The 19,994-nt window shown below is 48.9% G+C and overlaps 8 protein-coding genes across 8 annotated transcripts; 3 read left to right on the forward strand and 5 right to left on the reverse strand.

Moving 5' to 3' along the window:
- Positions 1–98: 98 nt before the first annotated feature.
- On the reverse strand, positions 99–2,877 carry JR316_0002039 (Hormone-sensitive lipase; the record flags this gene model as incomplete). Its single annotated transcript, XM_047887834.1, has 11 exons — positions 99–401; positions 449–877; positions 935–1,438; positions 1,511–1,757; positions 1,831–1,891; positions 1,952–2,011; positions 2,069–2,342; positions 2,403–2,474; positions 2,541–2,696; positions 2,761–2,783; positions 2,835–2,877. 11 exons carry the CDS (start codon positions 2,875–2,877, stop codon positions 99–101), a joined length of 2,172 nt encoding a protein of 723 aa, XP_047752757.1.
- Positions 2,878–3,453: 576 nt separating this feature from the next.
- On the forward strand, positions 3,454–5,068 carry JR316_0002040 (S-methyl-5-thioribose-1-phosphate isomerase; the record flags this gene model as incomplete). Its single annotated transcript, XM_047887835.1, has 7 exons — positions 3,454–3,588; positions 3,631–4,077; positions 4,136–4,236; positions 4,293–4,393; positions 4,467–4,513; positions 4,625–4,728; positions 4,831–5,068. 7 exons carry the CDS (start codon positions 3,454–3,456, stop codon positions 5,066–5,068), a joined length of 1,173 nt encoding a protein of 390 aa, XP_047752758.1.
- A 493-nt stretch (positions 5,069–5,561) lies between these two features.
- Positions 5,562–6,653, forward strand: JR316_0002041 (Threonine aspartase 1; the record flags this gene model as incomplete). The annotated part of the gene is made up of 6 exons (XM_047887836.1): positions 5,562–5,739; positions 5,835–5,933; positions 5,983–6,064; positions 6,118–6,376; positions 6,423–6,480; positions 6,529–6,653. 6 exons carry the CDS (start codon positions 5,562–5,564, stop codon positions 6,651–6,653), a joined length of 801 nt encoding a protein of 266 aa, XP_047752759.1.
- A 384-nt stretch (positions 6,654–7,037) lies between these two features.
- Positions 7,038–8,232, reverse strand: JR316_0002042 (General transcription and DNA repair factor IIH subunit tfb4; the record flags this gene model as incomplete). The annotated part of the gene is made up of 7 exons (XM_047887837.1): positions 7,038–7,161; positions 7,208–7,244; positions 7,293–7,428; positions 7,475–7,600; positions 7,648–7,775; positions 7,822–7,997; positions 8,057–8,232. 7 exons carry the CDS (start codon positions 8,230–8,232, stop codon positions 7,038–7,040), a joined length of 903 nt encoding a protein of 300 aa, XP_047752760.1.
- Positions 8,233–8,444: 212 nt separating this feature from the next.
- JR316_0002043 (Chromodomain helicase hrp3) lies at positions 8,445–13,839 on the forward strand (the record flags this gene model as incomplete). The annotated part of the gene is made up of 18 exons (XM_047887838.1): positions 8,445–8,672; positions 8,810–8,969; positions 9,025–9,332; positions 9,389–9,970; positions 10,031–10,336; positions 10,393–10,501; positions 10,564–10,602; positions 10,663–10,862; positions 10,919–10,979; positions 11,032–11,423; positions 11,503–11,659; positions 11,753–11,861; positions 11,950–12,430; positions 12,485–13,251; positions 13,306–13,363; positions 13,427–13,584; positions 13,648–13,780; positions 13,834–13,839. The coding sequence occupies 18 exons, from the start codon at positions 8,445–8,447 to the stop codon at positions 13,837–13,839; spliced, it is 4,254 nt and encodes a 1,417-aa protein (XP_047752761.1).
- Positions 13,840–14,383: 544 nt separating this feature from the next.
- JR316_0002044 (uncharacterized protein) lies at positions 14,384–15,399 on the reverse strand (the record flags this gene model as incomplete). The annotated part of the gene is made up of 2 exons (XM_047887839.1): positions 14,384–14,601; positions 14,661–15,399. 2 exons carry the CDS (start codon positions 15,397–15,399, stop codon positions 14,384–14,386), a joined length of 957 nt encoding a protein of 318 aa, XP_047752762.1.
- Positions 15,400–15,617: 218 nt separating this feature from the next.
- On the reverse strand, positions 15,618–16,960 carry JR316_0002045 (Putative epoxide hydrolase; the record flags this gene model as incomplete). Its single annotated transcript, XM_047887840.1, has 3 exons — positions 15,618–16,382; positions 16,434–16,538; positions 16,595–16,960. The coding sequence occupies 3 exons, from the start codon at positions 16,958–16,960 to the stop codon at positions 15,618–15,620; spliced, it is 1,236 nt and encodes a 411-aa protein (XP_047752763.1).
- An 888-nt stretch (positions 16,961–17,848) lies between these two features.
- JR316_0002046 (Tryptophan decarboxylase 2) lies at positions 17,849–19,916 on the reverse strand (the record flags this gene model as incomplete). The annotated part of the gene is made up of 11 exons (XM_047887841.1): positions 17,849–18,214; positions 18,266–18,384; positions 18,439–18,550; positions 18,612–18,751; positions 18,812–18,874; positions 18,928–19,192; positions 19,244–19,363; positions 19,417–19,529; positions 19,588–19,656; positions 19,722–19,831; positions 19,903–19,916. 11 exons carry the CDS (start codon positions 19,914–19,916, stop codon positions 17,849–17,851), a joined length of 1,491 nt encoding a protein of 496 aa, XP_047752764.1.
- Positions 19,917–19,994: the final 78 nt, after the last annotated feature.

The following is a 19,994-nucleotide window of genomic DNA, read 5'->3' on the forward strand; positions in this document are numbered from 1 at the left end:
ATTCATCATAATCACTTGCCTCAATCCGAACAGAGCGCAACTAATCCAGATCGGTGGCTGTGCTGCACAGCAAAAACTCTATTACTTGTACTTGTATTCTACTCAAAGATATGCGAGTCGAGCAGTCGTCGTCGTCGCATCAACTCTGCCTCTGAGATTGTCTGTCCTGTACTCCGCTTTCCCTCTCCTACGCTCTCAGGTGGTGTCGCTGCTCTGCGTGGGCTCTCCGAGTGTCGTCTGGTCACAAACGTGATCCCCGTGTCCTCCGTTTCCGTTTCAGACGTGAGAGGACTCGGCCCGCCCTGTGCCTTGGGCGCCAACAGCCCGCCTCTGCTTTCCGTCACTGTTGCGGGGTATCGCTCGAATGCATGGTCTATCCATTCAGCAAGCTCTTCAATCACCTGCACATCTGTCAGCATCTCGTCGCTCAATGTACAGTTTCACATACCGCTTTCGCTTCACTCATCAATGTAGGCATCTGTAGGTACCCATGGCTCCAGTCCGAAAACAGAACCATCTGCACCCAGTCAGACTCGGCCTGTCTTGCAAGCTTGTCTCGCTCTTTCTTCAGCTCCGCAGAAATTTTGCTGTCACCGTGTCCATCAACCGCACTCATCCGCAGTGTCTCCCCAAAACGTGCGCTTTTCCCAGACAATAATAGGTCAAGCTCAACTTTACGCGCCCGTTTCGCTTCGCGCACACGCCCTGCAAAAATCACCGTGTCGTCTACAAACGGGTCCTTTTCCCCGCACTGCATAAGTAGTGGCGGGAATTGTGCAAGCAACTCGTTCGGCACAAGGATAGGTGAGATGTGGTAGTCTGTCGCAAAATCCGGGTTCCGATGTGGTCCAATGTACAAAATAGCCATGGCACGCATCTATCCTCAATGTCAACACCAATTTTTCCTCTCTCTCTCTCTCTTTCTGTCACGTACCATACTGGGCGAAATAATTCTGTCCTGGAAATAGCCCGTTCGACTTGTCATCGTTAGCCGCGTGCCTACAGGCTCTTTCCCACTTCCGCTGCTTCCAGGTTCAGGGGATTTCCCAGACACGGCTCGAATAGCTTTCGTATCTGCTTCCGCGACTGCAATCGACAATTCATGCTGTTGTCTTTCCATGTCAGAACCACTCCTGATCACATCTCCACCCCCCTTCCAATATTTGTATACAATCCGAGCTGAAATCGGTCGGTCTTCTTCCTTGATCTTATCAAAGTCCTCTTCTTCCTCGCTCTCTCCGTCTGCCAGTGATCCTTCGTCTCCAAATCCCTGGTGGCTAGTAGACCTCCCAGGTGCAGACTTGGACGGCACTTTCAATGTCGAACTTGTTTCTTCCTCCCCACCACTAACATAATTCCTCAATGCATCCTTCCAACTTGATCGTCTTCTTATCCGCTTCCTTGTCGGTTTTTTGTCGCGGACCATACTCAACGGACTCTGACATACACAATCATTCATCCCGTCAACTTATTACCCACCCCACAGTAAATGAGAAACAAAAAAACTCACGACATGCTTCAAGTGATCTTTCTGCTCGGCCACCTCTTTCAACCCCGGAATGTTTCCAGACGACTGCTCCGATCGTAACACACGCAGATTGTCGGCTGACATCCACGAAGTGAAATTGAAGTCTAGTGCAGCATAGTTGAGGACTACGGCTGTCGGCAGTGGCAAATGGATAGGCTGATGGGACGATGAAGCTAATTGCCTCAACTCCAGTGTTCGTATCACTACATTAAGGGCCAGAGTTCCGCCACTAAACACAAAGATAAGAGACTCATGTTTACTGCGAAAGAAAAAGCTAAAAGAATGTTTCAAGAGGTACTCACGCAGAATCGCCCGATATTATTATGCTTAATTTCTTTCCAGACATTCCAATGAGCTTCCCATCTAGAAGCACAGCACAGTGGTTAATTCCGGACATTGTAATGCGTTCAAGCACAGACGTACATGACTCTACCATGAGCCTATAGACATCAAACGCTTCATCTCGTGCAAAAGGGTATGGGTCTATTTTTAACTCTGTTAAGCGAGTTGCATGAAATCAGATGAATAGAAAGCGCTCACACTCTGGTGCTTTCCCATAATCTATAGCTAGTATAGGCCTACCAGTTGAAACAGCCCACATCCGCAGACGTTCTTCATGGTGTTCAGGTGACATCGCGACGAAGCCACCCCCCGGAAAATCGAGGATTAGCTCGGTAGCTTTGCATAATTCGCTTTCAGCTGGTCCGAAGTAGAGATACGCTGTTATGGGTCGGTCGTACGACGACGACTTGGGTCGGGGCAATAGAATCTTTCGCCTGACGCCGACCCGTGGAAGTCGAGTTACCAACCTGATCTATTGGAAAATGGCAGCATGAATGATTTGGATTTGCATGAATATGCATAGAATACGCACATATGGATTTGTCGTCTTTTCCCATGTAGTGCGCAGCATTTCGATGGTCGGAACAGCGCGGAAGCGGCGAAGCTGATATGAGTGAAAAAGTCTATTAACGCCAACATCAAAGAGGTATGGGGATCGCGGGGGATCTACCTTTTCATCTGCTTCTTGTGCATATATGATATAGTAGAACGAGAAGACGATGGATGCTATATCACGCAGCCATTTTGGCCGAATCGACATGGCTGTTGCGAATCCGGCATCGAGGCCTGTGACGATCCATGTTGCTCGATAGTAAGAGGGAGAGTACTTTGCGGGAAAAGAAATAAGAATAAACATGTGATCAGTGGGCATATGCGCGGGAAGGACGAACTAGACGGGCCAGTGGCTCCGGGGCTGTTGCGTATGTTGAGATGATGTGCAACTAGAGATTGAATTGTGACGTACCGTTGAGACCAAGAAGCTTATCGAGGTTGCGAATAGAGTACATTACTGTCAGAGTACTGACGATGATCTGCCATGGCGTGAATCGTTCTGCGGGGTGGTTAGACAACGAACAAGCGAGCGGCGTAGTGGACAACGCGTACTGCTAATCGTTCTGTTGAGTTTCGTGAGCCATAATATTCTAGGAGGGCCTGAGTTTCCGCGAACAATTCTCCAGACCCAGAATAAGATTACGAGGATGACCTGTCATTCAAAGTGAAGGCTGAGTTACGCGGTGCCCACTGTAGTGACTGGAGAAACTTGCCTGTGTTCGTTTCCAGGAAGGGTTTGGTCGACCAACAAGATGGTCAATCATGGTAGATGGTAGAGATAAGAAAAGGTTATATAACAGCTAGTATATGGGCAATATATGACCGGATCTTGCCTCCATGGAGAGGCGTACCGAATAAACCTCAACAAAAATACCCCGCACCTACGGCACAACTGTTGCTAGCATGTGATTTTGGACAATAGCCCCCGCATATGACCCTAACCCCAGGACTTCCTCGGCTTCCATTTTTAGGTGATAGATATGAAAATTTGAGCTGTCAGCGTTCTCCTGTCGTTCTCTTAGTCTGCACCCATGGCTCCTCTAATTTCAATCAAGTCCTCTGACGAAAAACTAGAAATCGTTAATCAGCTGCTGCTGCCCCACAAAACAGAGTTTATCGAGATCAACAGTGTCGAGGATGCACACGACGCGATCAAGACCATGAAGGTCCGCTACCGACGGTCACATCCAAACCATTTCACACTGTAGCTCACATCACCCAAAAAGATTCGTGGCGCGCCGGCCATCGCATCTCTCGCCGCTCTGTCCCTATCGCAACATGTCAGACGTAGCCTTGCTGCCTCACCACCCCCAGCGTTCCTCGAATCTCGAGATGCGCTCAAGACACACATCGATGGCATCCTCGCGTTTCTGTTCACAGCTAGGCCGACAGCAGTCAATCTCGGCGCCGCCACGAAACGTCTAGGGAAGACTCTGGATGCAGGCATCGCAGCTGGGAAGGACCCCAGGACGATTGCGCAGGAGTTGATCGCGGAGGGCAACGCAGTTGCCGATGAGGACGTGGGCAGGAACAAAGAGATGGCAAAATGGGCAGGTGAATGGCTGCTTCAGCGTGTTCGTGAACAAGCACCGGGCACCCCTGCTGGAGATCTCAATGTCCTCACGGTCTGCAATACTGGCTCTCTCGCCACCTCTGTATGTCTTCTTCAGTCCCTTTTTTGACGATGGTCTGTCTAATTTGAGTGTTACCTAGGGATATGGAACTGCTCTTGGAATGATCACCTATCTACACGAGACCGGAAAACTCCAGAAAGCATATTATACCCAAACTACGCCTTACCACCAAGGATCGAGGTATGGATCCTTGCCCCCATATTCCAGTGCCCGAAGGTTAATTCAATGGAGTCAAGGTTGACTGCGTTGGAACTTCAAACACTGAAAATTCCTTCTGTGATGATATGTGATACCATGGTTGGCTCCCTCTTCCAGCACCACAACATACACGCAGTCGGTGCGTATACCTCTTGCTGGCTTTGCCCCCCCTCTATACATTAATCTCACTCTTTTTTCTTTCATACACACAGTTGTTGGTGCCGACAGAATAGCCAGAAATGGAGACACTGCTAACAAAGTAGGTCTACAACCCCTCAATACTTTCTCTGTCAGGACGTTTCAACTAACGGATCTTGTGCTTTATTCCCACTCTTCTACTCTCAAACCTATATGCATCTTGGATATGTAGATCGGAACATACAACGCCGCAGTCTTAGCAGCGCGCCACAAAATCCCTTTCATTGTCGTCGCTCCTATCAGTACAGTCGACCTCGACGTTGCTGATGGATCTCAGTACGTATTTCCGATGTCCTTTCCTTACAACGCGACTTGCACCGCCTCCCCTACGCACGCAGGCTTCATTACTTATGCTCATTCATTTCGCTCTTCTTTTAGGATCCCGATTGAACAGCGTCCTGCGCTGGAAGCCTGCCTTGTTCGTGGCATCCTCTATCCGAATGAGGGAAAGAGCGAGCAGGTGCAGGTGATGATCACCCCTTCTGGCTTGGAGGGCGTGTATAACCCCAGCTTTGACGTTACGCCCGCTGAGCTGATCACGGCCATCGTCACGGAGAAGGGAGTCGCAGTGAAAGCGGAGGGTGCGACTACATTTGACTTGACACCCATCGTTTGAGTGCTTCACAGTGGTATTTATTAGAATATAGTAAACTCATTTATGCCTTACACTCGAATTAGAACTTTCATTCGTCGAGAGAAATTCCCAATTGGGGAATCATATGCCTTTTTAGATTATCATGATATCATGATCAACTGATTATAAGCATTACCCGTGAATGACAATCTGGATGAGTTCAGCGGGGCCGGGGGGGAGTGGCTGCAAATGGCTTAGCATCAGACCACGATGACCTCCCAGTTTATCTCGTACATCGCCGTGCATGGAGGTGCGGGCACACATGGAGCGACGCACGAAAAGGAGATAAAAAAAGCACTGCGCAGGTACGTCGCGGTCCAATATACCATCGTTGTTTCGTCGACTGGCGAACCGAGCCAACCCCGGCTCGCTTTGTCTTCCTTGACTCCCTTCGTCTTGCCCATCCCCATATTCACGCATCGCCGGCTGCAGGGCATGTACAACAGGTCTCATGATACCGCACTTTCCAAGCCAAATGCGACCTGGCAGCATCGCGATGAGCGGAGGGGTTCCTGTAACTGAGGATATATCAGCTGGTGTGGCGCATCAGAATCAGCAGCCCCATACGCGCCCACCGGTGCGAGGTGCCTCGAGTCTGGACATGGTCGAACGGGCCATCGCGGTTCTAGAAGACGACGAGCATCTCAATGCAGGTTGGTGGTGTCCCGTTTACGCCGCATTTCATTGGCGTCAATGATTATTGTAATGCTTTGCGTCTGATTACAACGCTGCGAATCTTTTCGGACAGGGTATGGCTCAAATCTCACCCTGGACGGCACGGTAGAGTGCGACGCGGCCATCATGGGTGCTAGAGACGCGTCATTTGGAAGCGTAGGCGCTGTATCGGGTACGCGTCTTGTCTGGTAGCTGTTCGTCTGCTTTAAATTGTATACAAGGCGTAAGGAATCCAATTCGACTGGCGAGATCAATCCTCGAGCACGCACGCGTCCCAGACAAACTCGGTCGCGTACCGCCACTGTGGGTTTCTGGTTTTATGGTAACATTCTGTAGAGGCTTTATAGTACATGCAGGACGTTGACATCCTCGGGCGCATACAAATTTGCCGCGAGCAGAGGGATTGATGTTGTCCCACCAGAAACACTTAAAACTGCAGGAGCGGAAGCACAATGGGGGAAATGGAAGGCGCGGTTAGCAGAACAAGAAGCGGGTGTTGGTCTCGGCGATATTCAAGATACGGTAGGCGCTGTAGCATACAACTCGGAAGAGGGCATGGCTGCAGGAGTATCTAGTGGGGGCCTGTTGCTGAAATGGCCTGGAAGAGTTGGAGAGGTAACACTTTGGATTTGTTGTAGGTCTATTCTCAGTTTGAATATAGGCTGCAATATTTGGTGCTGGGTGCTGGGCGAATCGAATAATGGCCTGCAGTGTTTCTGGTATTTTATTTCGTTATGAATGTGAACACTTGCTGATGTGTTACAAAGGTACGGGAGAGGATATTATCCGAGAACACATTGCACGCAAAATCAGCGAGATGTACAATGAAGAGGCTGACCCACATAAAGTGCTTGACACGGTTCTAAGGGATTTCTGGGGTACGGGGGTCTAAATTATGAAAGGAATGTCAACTTGACAGATGGGCAGATACATGCAAGGGGCGAGGAGAGGAGATGCCTTCGGTTGGGATCGTGATGCTCGCGGCGGACGGGGACTCGGCGATTCGGCTGTGGTGCGCATTTACAACGGCGAGCATGGCGATTGGGTATGCGACGAGCACGGACGGGAGAGGGGCAAAGGTGAGTGTTAATAGAACACGTGACTAGAAACTAACTGGGGAAACTGCGGGGGGCAGGCGGTGATTCTTCGCCACCCAGAAGCAGGGAGATTGAGGGATGATGGAAGGGCGCGGGTGTACATAACATCGATTTCATTAGCATAGAAATATTTACAGGGAAGATGGTGGTAGAATACAAAAAGCAAGAGAAAGGACATACTAGTGTTTGAGACCATTGGCAGAGCCGGGCGGACGGGAGAGTGGGGCAGGACCGGGGGAAGAAGCGGGAGGAAGAGGCCGGGCGGCGTTGAGACGCTTGAGGGTTTTAATGGGAAACTTTGTGCTGGAAAGGGATGAGAGGGAGAATGGAAAGGGCCGGGAATACATACCGACAGGTGGAACAGACGGGGACGGGCTGACAGAAAACTGAATGGGAGTGAGCACGGGACAGGAAAGGAGAGAGAGGAGACTGACTGGAGAGACAGACGGAGCACACGAAACCAACATCGATGATGTTTTTGTGACAGAAGCAGGCAGCGCGGAAGTCGATCTTGTCCTGGGTGGGAACAGCGAGGATTCTCCTGATAGATGGGGGCGGGAGAAAGGCCATCTGGGGGATATTAGGGGAGAGGCGACAGAGAAGAAGAGACACTGACGATGAGGTACTGCAGCAGCGCATCGCGGCGGTCGAGGTGGAGATAGGAGCCGCCGGTGAGATGCGCCGCCTGCTGGAGAAAGACGGTGTGGGGGCCGTAGATCTGGCACGCATCGATTGTTGCTTTCTGGGGAGAATCAGTAGAGGCCAGCCGGCGCAAGAGACTACACAGACCAGTTTCTGCGCAGAAAAGATCGAGTTCATGATGGGGATGTAGTCGGCGGGCTGGTCAGGCGACACCGAGAGCACCAGCATCCGAGGTTCAGCGAGCGCCGTCTGTCCGAGAGCGAGCCGGTTCATGTCTGCACCCGGTCAGGTCAGTCCACTGTGGTCACTCACAGCACTCACAGCAAAGCGCCTTGCTCATCGCCCCAACCAGCGCAACTGGCTCCTCGCTGGGCGCATCCAGCTCACCAGCTATGCTCGCAACGACTGCCCGGTCCAGTTGGCGGAACGGCGGATAGGCATTGGGATCCATGTCAGACGGCTGTTCCGGGGGGTCGATCGATGAATAGAGCATTGTGCTGTGGGAAAGTAGACTATTAGCATTCGTTGTTGGCGCTGCTCGCCTGGCCTGGCGGACCTTTTCCCCGGCAGTGCTGCAAAGACTGCGAGTGTGTTCTCGTCTCGTAGTGCAATGTGTGCATTTAGAAATGCTAGTAGTTGGCTTAGAAAAGAGGGAAGCCCAAGTTCTTCGCTGCACCCCTCCCATTGTCCCGGCGACAGGTCTAGCACCACCGCCAGGTGTGAGTAGTCCATCGATAACTTGTTGTCTTCTGTTGCCAAGACAAGATCAAACAACTCCCCCCTTATGGTCACTTCGGAGTCTCCGTCACGAGCGCCGGTGACGAACGCCCTTCCGGCGTTGGCCGTCACGATGCCTGTAGCGACGCTGCGGCCGTGTGAATTCTCTCCGTTGGCGATGCCTGGCGCCCTCCTCCTCTTCACCATCTCCCACCACCATCCCCCCCATGTCTCGCTCCCCTCCCGACCAACCCCTTCCCCACCTCGGCATCTCCTACGACTCCGACGACGATATGCACGTCGACGATGACAATGACAACGATGGCAGTGCTAGAGCCCACGACATCGATGCCGATGGCGAGTCCGTCGACGACGACTCTCAGCCCGACTATCATCCCGCCGCCTATCCCTCCGTCCCCCAGCAACATGTCTCTCACCGTCGCTCGCACGACTCGGTATGTCTCTCTTTCCCTCCCTACCTCTCTCCCCCTTCCCTCATCCCTCCTTTCAATTCATATCTAGGACGCTGAAGACTCTGCATGTCATTTCTTATTCTGCTAATCTTCATTTATTCATACTGCTATTTTTCTAGGGCTACGAGGACCGCGACGACGATGATGATGATGACCACGACGATGACCATGATGATGACGACGGTGCGTATGCCGACGAGGAGTATGTCTCCAAAAAGAAGCCCTCTGCCAAAAAGAAGAGAGCTCGCACCTCATCAGCTGGTCCAGTCAGAGCCAAAGGTACGCTCTTTCGCCATCCTCGCTCTTTCCCTTTCAACCGACCCCCCCTTCGCAGCTCCCGTCCGACAGCCGTCCTCTTCGGATTCCGACTCCGACTATGGCTCCCGCACCCACAAGAAGAAGAAGAAGCTGCGCACATCCGCCGAAGAAGTCCGCGTCTCCAGCAGAGGCACAAAGGTCCCCAACTATCTCGATGACGTTCAGGACTTTGAGAAATTCGAAGAACAGGACGACGACAGCCAGGGCTATTATGTCGATCCCAACATTCAGTACCAGGAAGAAGATGAAATCGAGGCCGTTCTCGGTCATAGTCGTGAAGAAGGAAGAGAGGATGACCCTGAAGATATCTGGTTTGAAAACGTGGTGCGTACTCGCCCCGTGTTTCCTCTCCCCATTTCATTTTCAAATATTTTCTCCAGCGATTCCATATCAAATGGAAAAACTTTTCCCACCTCCACAATACAGACGAAACATATGAATTTCTCAAACGTTTTAGAGGTCTTAAGCGTGTCGACAACTATATAAAGTCCTACAAACTCTGGAAAGCCCGTCTTGAATCCCCCGGTCTTTCGCGTGAAGACATCGAGGCCCTTCATCTCGACAAGGAGCGGGAAAAGGAAGAACTCGAGACTTTCCGCAATGTCGAGCGCATAGTTTCCCACCGAGAATCTGCAAATGGCGAAATGGAGTACTTTTGCAAGTGGCAAGGGCTCAACTATGACCATTGCACTTGGGAGCTCCAGACGGACGTCAATCCCATCGCTAAAGAGCAGATTGCCGCTTACAGACGTCGCGAGGCAGAAGCTAAATTCCCTTACAAGAGCGTTTCGTATGCAAAGACCAGCAGGCCTGCGTTTCAGAGGATGCTCAAAGACCCGGATTATATCTCTGCTACCGGTGGTCAACTAAAGGATTTCCAATTGACCGGCCTTAATTGGCTCGCCTACTTGTGGAGTCAAGGGCAGAACGGCATTTTGGCAGACGAGATGGGTCTCGGAAAGGTGAAAATATATGCGCATCAGTCCTTTGCCTATTGTTTCTGATCCTTTTTTTGCCTTCAGACCGTACAAACTGTGTCATTTTTGTCATATTTATTCCATGAACTACAACAATACGGTCCTTTCCTCGTGATCGTTCCGCTGTCGACAATCACAGCGTGGCAAACCCAGTTTGCGCATTGGGCGCCTGATTTGAATGTCATCACTTACATTGGAAATGCACCGGCGCGCGAAGTCATCCGCAACTACGAGTTTGGGCCGTCGAACAAGAAGATCAAGATGAATGTATTACTGACAACGTACGAGTTGACATTGAGAGACTGCAAGGAACTCGGCGACATCAAGTGGCAAGCGTTGGCAGTCGACGAGGTGGGTTGTTTCAAATCCGATTATATGCGCACTTTTGATTGATCCATTTACATCAGGCGCATCGGCTGAAAAACTCGGAGAGTCAGTTGTATGAAGCTCTGAGAGCGTTCCACGCCGCCTCGAAGCTGCTTATCACGGGCACTCCTCTACAGAACAATGTGAAAGGTACGTGCTTGGCACATCACTATTTCTTCAATAGACTGACATGTGGCGCGTCCATCCGTCAGAGCTGCTGTCCTTGATGCATTTCCTTATGCCAGAGAAATGTAAGTTTTCTGATTCGTGTGTTTCATTCGGATTGGGGTTTAATTCTCTTCAATATGTAGTTGCTTTGACGAACGAGTTTGATCTTAGCGATGCGGACCACGAAACAAAGATCAAGCAGCTACATGCCCAACTGGAATCGCTGATGCTCAGGCGGCTGAAGAAAGACGTCCTTACTTCGTTGCCTACGAAGAGCGAGCGGATTTTACGTGTGGAAATGAGTGCCATGCAAACGCATTTCTACAAGAACATCTTGACCAAGGTGCGTCGATAAGGTTATCGCCGTCGTTGGCACAGTGCGCTCATGGCAACTTCCAGAATTTCGCCGCTCTTGTGAAAAGTGCTAATGGAAACAGTAATATCAGTCTTCTGAATATCGGTCGGTGCACTCTCACTTTCCGGTTTTTTTATCAATTAACGTGTTTTCACAGCCATGGAACTGAAAAAGGCTGCCAACCACCCTTATCTCTTTGATGGTGCCGAAACGCACGCGGACAGCAAAGATGAGACCCTCAAGGGCATCGTGATGAACAGTGGGAAGCTGGTGCTCCTGGATAAGCTTCTTGTGCGCTTGAAGCACGATGGACACCGGGTGCTTATCTTCAGTCAGATGGTTCGCATGTTGGATATTCTCAGCGACTACATGCACCTCCGAGGCTACGCCCATCAACGCCTAGACGGCATGGTCGCCTCCGAAGCTCGCAAGAAGTCCATCGCACACTTCAACGCCCCTGGATCACCCGATTTCGCGTTCCTCTTGTCGACTCGTGCCGGTGGTCTCGGTATCAATCTTGAAACAGCTGACACCGTCATCATCTTTGATGTATGTTGTATCCTGCTCATGCCGCCGCCGGCTATAAACAGAACTGTATTGATCTAATGTCTTTTCCTCTTTACGACAGAGCGACTGGAATCCGCAGAACGATCTGCAGGCGATGGCCCGGGCACATCGCATTGGTCAGAAATCGCATGTCAACGTCTATCGATTTGTGAGCAAGGACACGATGGAGGAAGACGTTCTGGAGCGGGCTAAGAAGAAGATGGTGTTGGAGTATGCCAGTAAGTCTTATTGTTGCTAACGTCCCCTCCCCCCTTTTGCCTTGCGGCAAACCCTGTACGGCATTCAATGACCATATTCATCTTTCTCTGCAGTTATCAACCAAATGGACACGTCACAGGCCCATCTGAGTTCTAAAGCGACAACCAAAGATCCCCATAAGCCTGATAACCTAAGCAAGGATGAACTAACTGCGGTATTAAAGTATGGGGCTCAGAAAATGTGAACAAATTCTCTTGTGTTGCTTTATAATGTTCTGTCTCTGACCATCTCTTTCCCTTCTCGTTGTTAGGTTCGACAAGGATGATACCCAACAAAGCAAGAAATTGGACGAGATGGATCTCGATGATATTTTGAACCGTGCCGAAGACCATGAAACCACCCAGGACGGCGAAGGCGTCGGCGCGTCGCTTGGAGGCGAGCACTTCCTAGCCCAGTTTGCTGCTGTCAGCGACGTCAAGAACGACATGAGCTGGGAGGACATTATACCTCTTGAAGAGCGACAGCGGTTCGAGGCGGATGAGGAAGAGCGGCGGGCAGCGGAGGAATCAGTTTCCAATGAATCGCGTAAGCGGACTCATGCGCAGGTGTCTTATGAGGGCATGGATGTTGACCAGCCTACGTCGACGAGCGCGCCCAAGAAACCGAAAGCACCTGGTCCGCAGAGGAAGACGGCCAGCCAGAAGGCTATGGAGCTCAAGGAACGTGATGTCCGCGTGCTCATCCGAAGCTTGCAGCGATGGGGCGATATTCGTCAGCGTTATGATGTTATCGTAAGTGTTTTTGAATTTTCACTTTCTTTGCTCACTTGTTCATTGATTTGTTAGGTTGCCGAAGCCAAACTTCAGGACAAGAACAAGGGCATGATGTTTGATGTCGCAGAGGAAATCATTGACATATGCGAACAGGCTGTCAAGGATAGCGAAGAGCAGAAACGTCTGCGGATTGCATCAGGTGAAACATTGACTAATGCTCAAAAGAGCAAGGCGGTTCTCGTCACTTGCCGTGGGGTGGGCAATATCAACGCAGAGACTGTTCTTTCTAGGCATCGCGATCTTAGCATTCTATACAATATTCTCTCTGAACTAGATGATCCATACAAATGGAGCATCCCCATCGACAACATCCGGCCAACGCTCAACTGGTCCGGACGGTGGGGTCCACAAGACGACTCGATGCTTCTGGTTGGAGCATACCTGTACGGCTTCGGAAACTGGGAAGCAATGGCCAAAGACCCCAAGCTCGGCCTGGAAGGCAAGTTTTTCCTCGAAGAAGGCAAGAAGGGCGAAGATGCTGCAAGTCGACCGATACCCAACGCCATCCACCTCGTTCGTCGAGGTGATTTCTTGCTGAGCATACTGCGCGAGCATGATGAGAAGCTACGTTCGTATGAGAGTTCGTTGCGCCATAAGGGTCAGCTGAAGGTTTCGGCGTCTCCGCCCCCCACAGCCATGGCGTCAACATCTTCGCACAGTAGCTCTCTCAAGCGCCGTGCTGAAAGCGAGGCTATGGCCTCTATCGATGACAGCAGCAGCAAAAAACGCAAACGTCGACCTACACCCACTTTCACAGATTCAGAGTCATCGGATGAATGGTGGGTTTGCCTCCTTTTTTTTCTACTTGATCTCAACTAATCTTGACGATACAGTCCGTCAATGGATGAGGGTGCGACAAAGGAAGAGCTGCGTCCTGTCAAGAAGCAATTGGTGCGTCTGCGCGTTTTTTTTGCCTCATTGGAATACTGAGCAACTTTTTTTTTCTCCTTGCAGAAACAATTGAAGCTGTCTGGTGAGGACATGCCTCGAGACGATAAAGTTGCTATCTTGAAGGACTCGCTCGCTGCTATCGGTCGTCGTATAGAAAATGTTTTGAACACAAAGGAGGCTGCTGGAGAAGACAGGGATAGATGGCGACGGCACCTGTGGACGTACGTCGCAAATATTCTTCTCACCTTTAAATTCTTGTCTCATCAGCGCGTCTTTTTTCGTAGATTTGTCACTCTCTTTTGGCCCAAGAAGGTCAAGGCCAGCAAACTCGAAGAGATACATGCCAAGATGGTCATGAAAGAGGCTGCTCCTAGACAGCAGGCTGACAACAACGCCTTGAAGAAGCCGCGGGTGAACGTCAGTGTGAAAACAAATGGTTCTTCTTCTGCTCCAGCGTCATCATCGATCAGGACTAATGGCAAGTCCTATCGATGACACCCCTTCATTATCAAAATGTACATTGTCTTTTTTTGTTTACCATTATCTCATTGTTATTTTCGACCCTTCTTTTTTCGAAACCCCTGTGCCCTCCTTCTATTTTTCACTCCTTTTTTCGCTCCTCTCTGTGTGTCTCTTGCTTTTTGCCCTCTATGTCTATATGTGTATTTCTCTCTTTCGCTACAGTCGTTTTAATTCGCAATCAATTGTATTACATTTCTGGTATCATTTGACTGTCTGTGTGTCCATGTGAGCAGAGCTATTGATTCAGTTCGAGCATGTCCTTGAAATTACAAGTAATCTACATGTAGCATGGGCGTGGTATGGTATCTATCAAGTAGCGAGGTATATAAGAGAAAGATGAGCAAGGTTAGTGGTATTCTACCTGGCCGGACTTGGCCATTATCATGGGGGTAAAGCAAACATAATCAACGATAATTTTACAGAAAAAGGACCTGCCAGTGGAAACGGTGAAATATAGGTTAGATTCAATCGACATGAGAACATTTCGACCGACCTCTTCTATCCGTTTGCATCTCGGGCAGCAGGAGTTTTCGATGGCGTTGGGCGCCGTAGTTGGGTTGATTTGCGGGCGCTTGTTGGGTTTCCATTTCCTCTCGAACTGGAAGGGGAGTCGCGTGATGACCTAGTAGTTTTCTCTTTCGAACTGGAAGCAATGGGTCTGGGAGGGTCGTGGTCTGTCGGTTTGTATCCATTTCCATTAGAACTGGAAGCGGCGGCTTTAGAAACCCCCTATTGAGTATCTAGCTGAACAGATGGCAGCGGCAGCAGAACATACCCTCCATTTCCTTCATCTCTGCCTCGCGAATGAACGTCTGCATCAATGCAGTGTATCTCTTCACCTCCCACTTCATTTGCGAAGCTCTCGCCAAGTTTCCCTGCGAAATTGCCCATTTCCGTTCTTCTTTAAACCTACGGCGCTCGCTGTCCGCTAGCGAAGCTCTCGTTCTGAGCACATGGGCTTCCCGTTCTAAAGCAGACGCGAAGGATGTGGGGCCGTTTCTGTCCGAGTGCGATTCTACTGAAGTGATATCTGAAAAGAGGTGCGAGCTGGTCGCTAGAGTCCCACCGTCTGTGATATCCGCAAGAGTTTCGACGCTCCCTCCGAGAACACTTGACGGTGTAGGAGCAACCTTTTCTAGGTGACGTTTGCTGGATTTGCTTGCTGGCACCTTTTTCTTCCGCCGGTCGGAACCTTGTGGGGGTTTGTCGAAGTACTGAGAGAGGAAATCCGTGAAGAGAACTCCAAGGGCTACTCCTAGAATGGTTGTGATGCATCGTGTGACGTCCGAAGCGAAGTTGAACTCAATAAAGAGCTTTGCTGCGATTCCAAAGGCCACAATGATGCCAAACCCTGAAGTTTTCGAGGTTTTCGCTGCATAGTGCAATGCAACACCTTGCCAAGTGCCGATGAGGATAAAGTCCTTGACGAATGGTCCATCAGAGCGGCTGAAATAATCGAGGAGAATGCGGGCACCGAGTCCTATGAGGAGAGCGGGCGCTGTTGCGATAGGCATGTTTGCGGTGGATTCATAAGAGAGTTTTGTTCCCGCACTTCTGTCGCGACCGACAAACTGGTCTCTGCCAACTTCACTGCTAGCGATCAACACGTGTCCGACAAATTATAACACAAGACAAATCAGACCCAGGCTGTTTTCATGGTACTTTCTGGATACATATCTACATTACGGTAAGGGAATTTACGGGTGGTATTGCAGTCAATTGCCCTCAGTTTTTAAAGCTTGCTACAAAGCGCCTCTCGTGTTTCCTTAGACAGATTTCCAACAAATTCGAAGATGTCCTCCTTCAGTACGTCTCCGCATTCTACAGAAGGGAAGTGACCACCCTTGGCATGTTCCTTCCAAAAGACAATGTTTTCCGCAAGAGTTGCCTTTGCCCACCAGATGGGAATGTATCCGACATCATAAGGAAAGCAAGTTGCGCCAAAAGCTACCTTTGCGGGTACGCGTTTATCGAGGACCTGGTTACGCAAAGCAGGAATGGCTTCCTTATATATCCTGGCATGCCAGGAGCTTTCTGAGAAAAGGTAAAACATCGTCCAGGTGATGATCGTTTCCTTGTCCCATTCGTATCCAGGCTCCACTAACGAGTCTAGTTTCTCGCGAATCCACGCAAGCATGCCAATAGGGGAGTCGGTCAATCCGTACGAGAGAGTCTGGGGTTTTGTCCCTTGTATCCTAGAATATCCGGATTCTTCCTTCATCCACCATTGCATCCGCGCTAGTCTTTTCTTTTGGTCTGGGGTAAACCAACGGGTAACAAGCCATAGTAGAGTCAAAGGATTCTTCAGGGGCGAAGGGGGTAGCGATATGATGAAGTTCAGCAGAATGCCTAAGCAAGATTCTGGGTATGTTTGGGCCATAGACCGGATGATGAGAGATCCCCAATCTCCGCCTTGAGCAATGTACTTGGGATAACCCAAAGCTAACATGAGTTGGTGGTATACAGATCCAATTCGAGGGACAGAGAATCCCGAGGCCTGATTTTCATAATCAAAAAGCAAGCTAATGAGAAGGCGAAGAACATATACCTTCGGAGGAGAAGAAAAAACAAAACCAGGAATAGTAGGAGCAATTATGTGGAATGCTTGTTGTGTTGGGTCCGTTGGTGAGGTCAAACTGAGTAAGCTTTCCACCTATAAGTGATTGAGATAAAGTGAGTGTGGTATTATAAATAACAACTTGATAATACCTCTGTGAAATTTCCAGGCCAACCATGGGCAAAAAGCAATGGTATAGCGTCAGTCCTTTCGCTGCGATGGTGCACAAAGTGTAATTTGATGACTTCGTCTCCCTCTGGAATGTCCAGAGTATACATATTATACTTGGAATTTAACTTGGCTTCCACCTTCCTCCAGTCATAAGTGGTTCTCCAGTATTCGACAAGGTCGGTCATGACAGAATTTGGAACTCCATCAGCCCATTCTTTGCCTTCGGGATGCTCGACATCGGGCACGATGCGAGCATTCTGCACGCGTTGGACGATCCAGTCTAATTTCTCCTGGGTTATATCAATACGAAACGGCTCAGGTGCTATGCTGATACTAGGTTGAGACATGATGGGTGAAAAGGAGGCCAAGTAAGTGGTGCGGCATCATTGAACCTGCAATGAACCTGTTGATGACTTGTCATTCTGGGGATTGCTTACGTTGTTCAATGCTGCAATCTATGATCAGTTAACATTACTTTCGCCTTGGGTCGCTTTATTCTGTCGTAGTAATGAGTGATTGTCTAAAAGATTCGAATGGTACATGAGATGAATGCCTTTTTTCAAGCCCATTTGCTGAGGTCTCTCCGAGTACATAGTGAGTACAATGGCGGTTGACACTCAGAATTGGGCCGTCATGTCACCATAACTCCTTATATACATTTGAATTTGAGATGTGACTGATGTGCATCATTTCACGCATCGGCGCTTCGCTCTCAGGCTTGTCCACCTATTTGCATAGTATTCAACTTATGCCAAAGAAAAAGTTACTCTACCAGAGCCTCGCTTGGCCTCGCTCTTGTTTCATCATTCTGGATCGTTTCCTTTCTTCAAACTTGCACTGTTTGGATTAGATTGGACTGGAAACGCAGCAACATGCTTGAGGATTTCTTAACAACAAACCATTACTATTTATGCATAGAATGTCCAAGGTCAGTGGATGGGCCTGTTGTAATTGTTAGAGTGGAAGGCCCAATGAATTCACAACTTATATTTGGCTTATATCTTTCATATCTTTTGTGTCGGTACAGTACATATTATGGAAATTTTAACTCGTCCTCTGGGTTCACGACCGATTAATTCAGACTATAACTATCTTCGGCATCTACATCGTACATGATATGTCATTTCGAGTTTACAAGCGCCGCATTCAAATATTAACCACCGATCCTTTTTAACTTTGTCATTTACCTCCGAGTCTAGCGTGGTGCCAACCATAAGTCCTGAATTCTTCAAACTCTATTCAGTGATAGTTCCGTTGATAGTTTTCCAAGCTTCAATAGCAGCCTTCGCCTCTTTCTCGATAATGGTAAATGCATCCTGGATATGCTGTTCTGTTGTTCTGGCTGCCCCGACTGCAAGCCGGATGCAGAATATGCCGTTCAAGTTGGTTTGAGTGAGCATGATGTCGCTTCGCGAGGAGACGCGGCCGTAGAAGATGCTGTTGATTTCATTCAGGGTTTCTGTAGAAAGCGGTGGTTGATCTTCAGATTGCAACTTGGGCACAACTCGAAATACTGTCAGGGCCAGAGAGGGGTCGGTAACCAAAGACAACTCCTCAGAATCGCGAACGAGTTGTGCGAATTTCTGGTTCAGATCTATGCACTAAAAGGAACCATGTTTTTAGTGTATTTAGACAGAAAATAAACAACATACTCGTCGGATGTACATGCGGAAACCCTCTGCGCCAAATCCTCTCAAAACAAACCACATTTTTAAGGAACGGAATCGTCGACCCAACCCCAAATGCCAGTTTCGGTAGTCAATAACTGTGCCTATGGAAAAATGTATAACAATAGATCAAGAAGATCAAAGCCCAGAGTACTCACCAGCATCTCCTTGTTTTGTCCGTAAGAAGGCAGGAGTGATGTCCAAAGCATCAGTAAGATATTTGCGGTCTCGGACCCAAAGGGCAGAGCAGTCAAAATTAACAAGTCCCCACTATATGAAGGCGTTGGGCATTTAATGTTATACACCCGGGTATATCGGCCGCAGAGCACACCTTGTGGAAGTTGGTACAGAACGAATGAACAAAGGCATTTATATCCTCTAGATATAAATTTTTGCGAGTTTCCGGGCAGGACAGGGCAACGCCAGCCCAAGCAGCGTCAACATGAACCCATAGGTCAGGTTGTTCCTTTGCTTTAAGAAGACGCTTAATTCTACCGAAAGTAAAAGCGCTAGCAAGATGATATAACCTACATATTTGATGGATTTCCATTAAGTTGTCCACAGCTCCTGAAGAAGTCGATCCGACGGTGGCAACTATAGATCCAATCAGTTCTGCGCGCTTAATCACAAGAAGGCGCGAGATTTACTCAATATGAAAGGCTTGCGTCCTAGTTTTCGGTCTTCTTCTAACGCGTCACGAAGGGCTTGACCTCTCAAAGCGTATTTTTCTTCTGCGAGGACCTCGATCGAGCGAACTTGTAGTCCAAGAACGATACCGGCTTTGGCGCCCAGAGAATGTGTTTGTGTAGTTGTGTATATAACGAGATCCTCCATTTTTACATCTGGATGGTTACGTTGGTACATGGATCGAGCGGCGACAACCGTAATGAGGACTGAGTCTGACGCTGTTGTCTAGTAGTATATTGGGAATGTGAAAATGTGAAAATACGTTAAGTCGCTTACTTGAATTGCCCCACCGCCAATTCCTGAGGAATTCTTGAAGGCTGATGATAACCCAAGGAGATTGGCGGCCCAATCCATAACAATTGCCTCTAACTCTGTGCAAGCAGGACTCGCCAACCACTGAAATATTGTAGTTAGTATTAGGGCGGAGGAAGCATTTGGAATGTCTTCACATTGAAACCAGGGTTGCAAGTGCTTGATGCATACAAATCTCCCAAAATCCCCTCGAATGTGCATGCCGTAGGGAAGTAGGCAAAGAAAGAAGGATGCTGCCAATGCGTTAAACCTATTTGAAAACCAACGCTTCTTGGTCATTTTTTCAACGCATTTGCTCGAACAAATACCTGGTACGATAAATTTCTGGTAATCGTCTGCAATGATTTGAAAGTCTTCACCCTCTTCGGGCGCTTCCACTGCAGGAAATAGTAAATAGCAATATTAGTTGGAGACAATGATATTTAGTCACCAAACTACTCACAAGGAATGTGCTGCCTTAAATATCCAGGCTCAACCTTAGACATAACAGTTGAATTTTGCAAAGAATAGTAGTAATCGCATATGCGATCAATGGCTTGATAGCCTGCTTTCCTAAATCTTCAACATAGAAAAAAAGCAGTCAGAGAAGTGTTAAGTGACCAAAATAATGGGACTTGATTTACTGTTCGATATCCATCTGAAAAACGATACGATATGGTGGAAAGTTGACGGAGCCCCTGTCAAGCATCATAAATTGTTCGGCAATTTCGGATCG

Source organism: Psilocybe cubensis, chromosome 2 (genome assembly GCF_017499595.1).
Source record: "Psilocybe cubensis strain MGC-MH-2018 chromosome 2, whole genome shotgun sequence".
NCBI classification, from domain to species: Eukaryota; Fungi; Basidiomycota; class Agaricomycetes; order Agaricales; family Agrocybaceae; genus Psilocybe; species Psilocybe cubensis.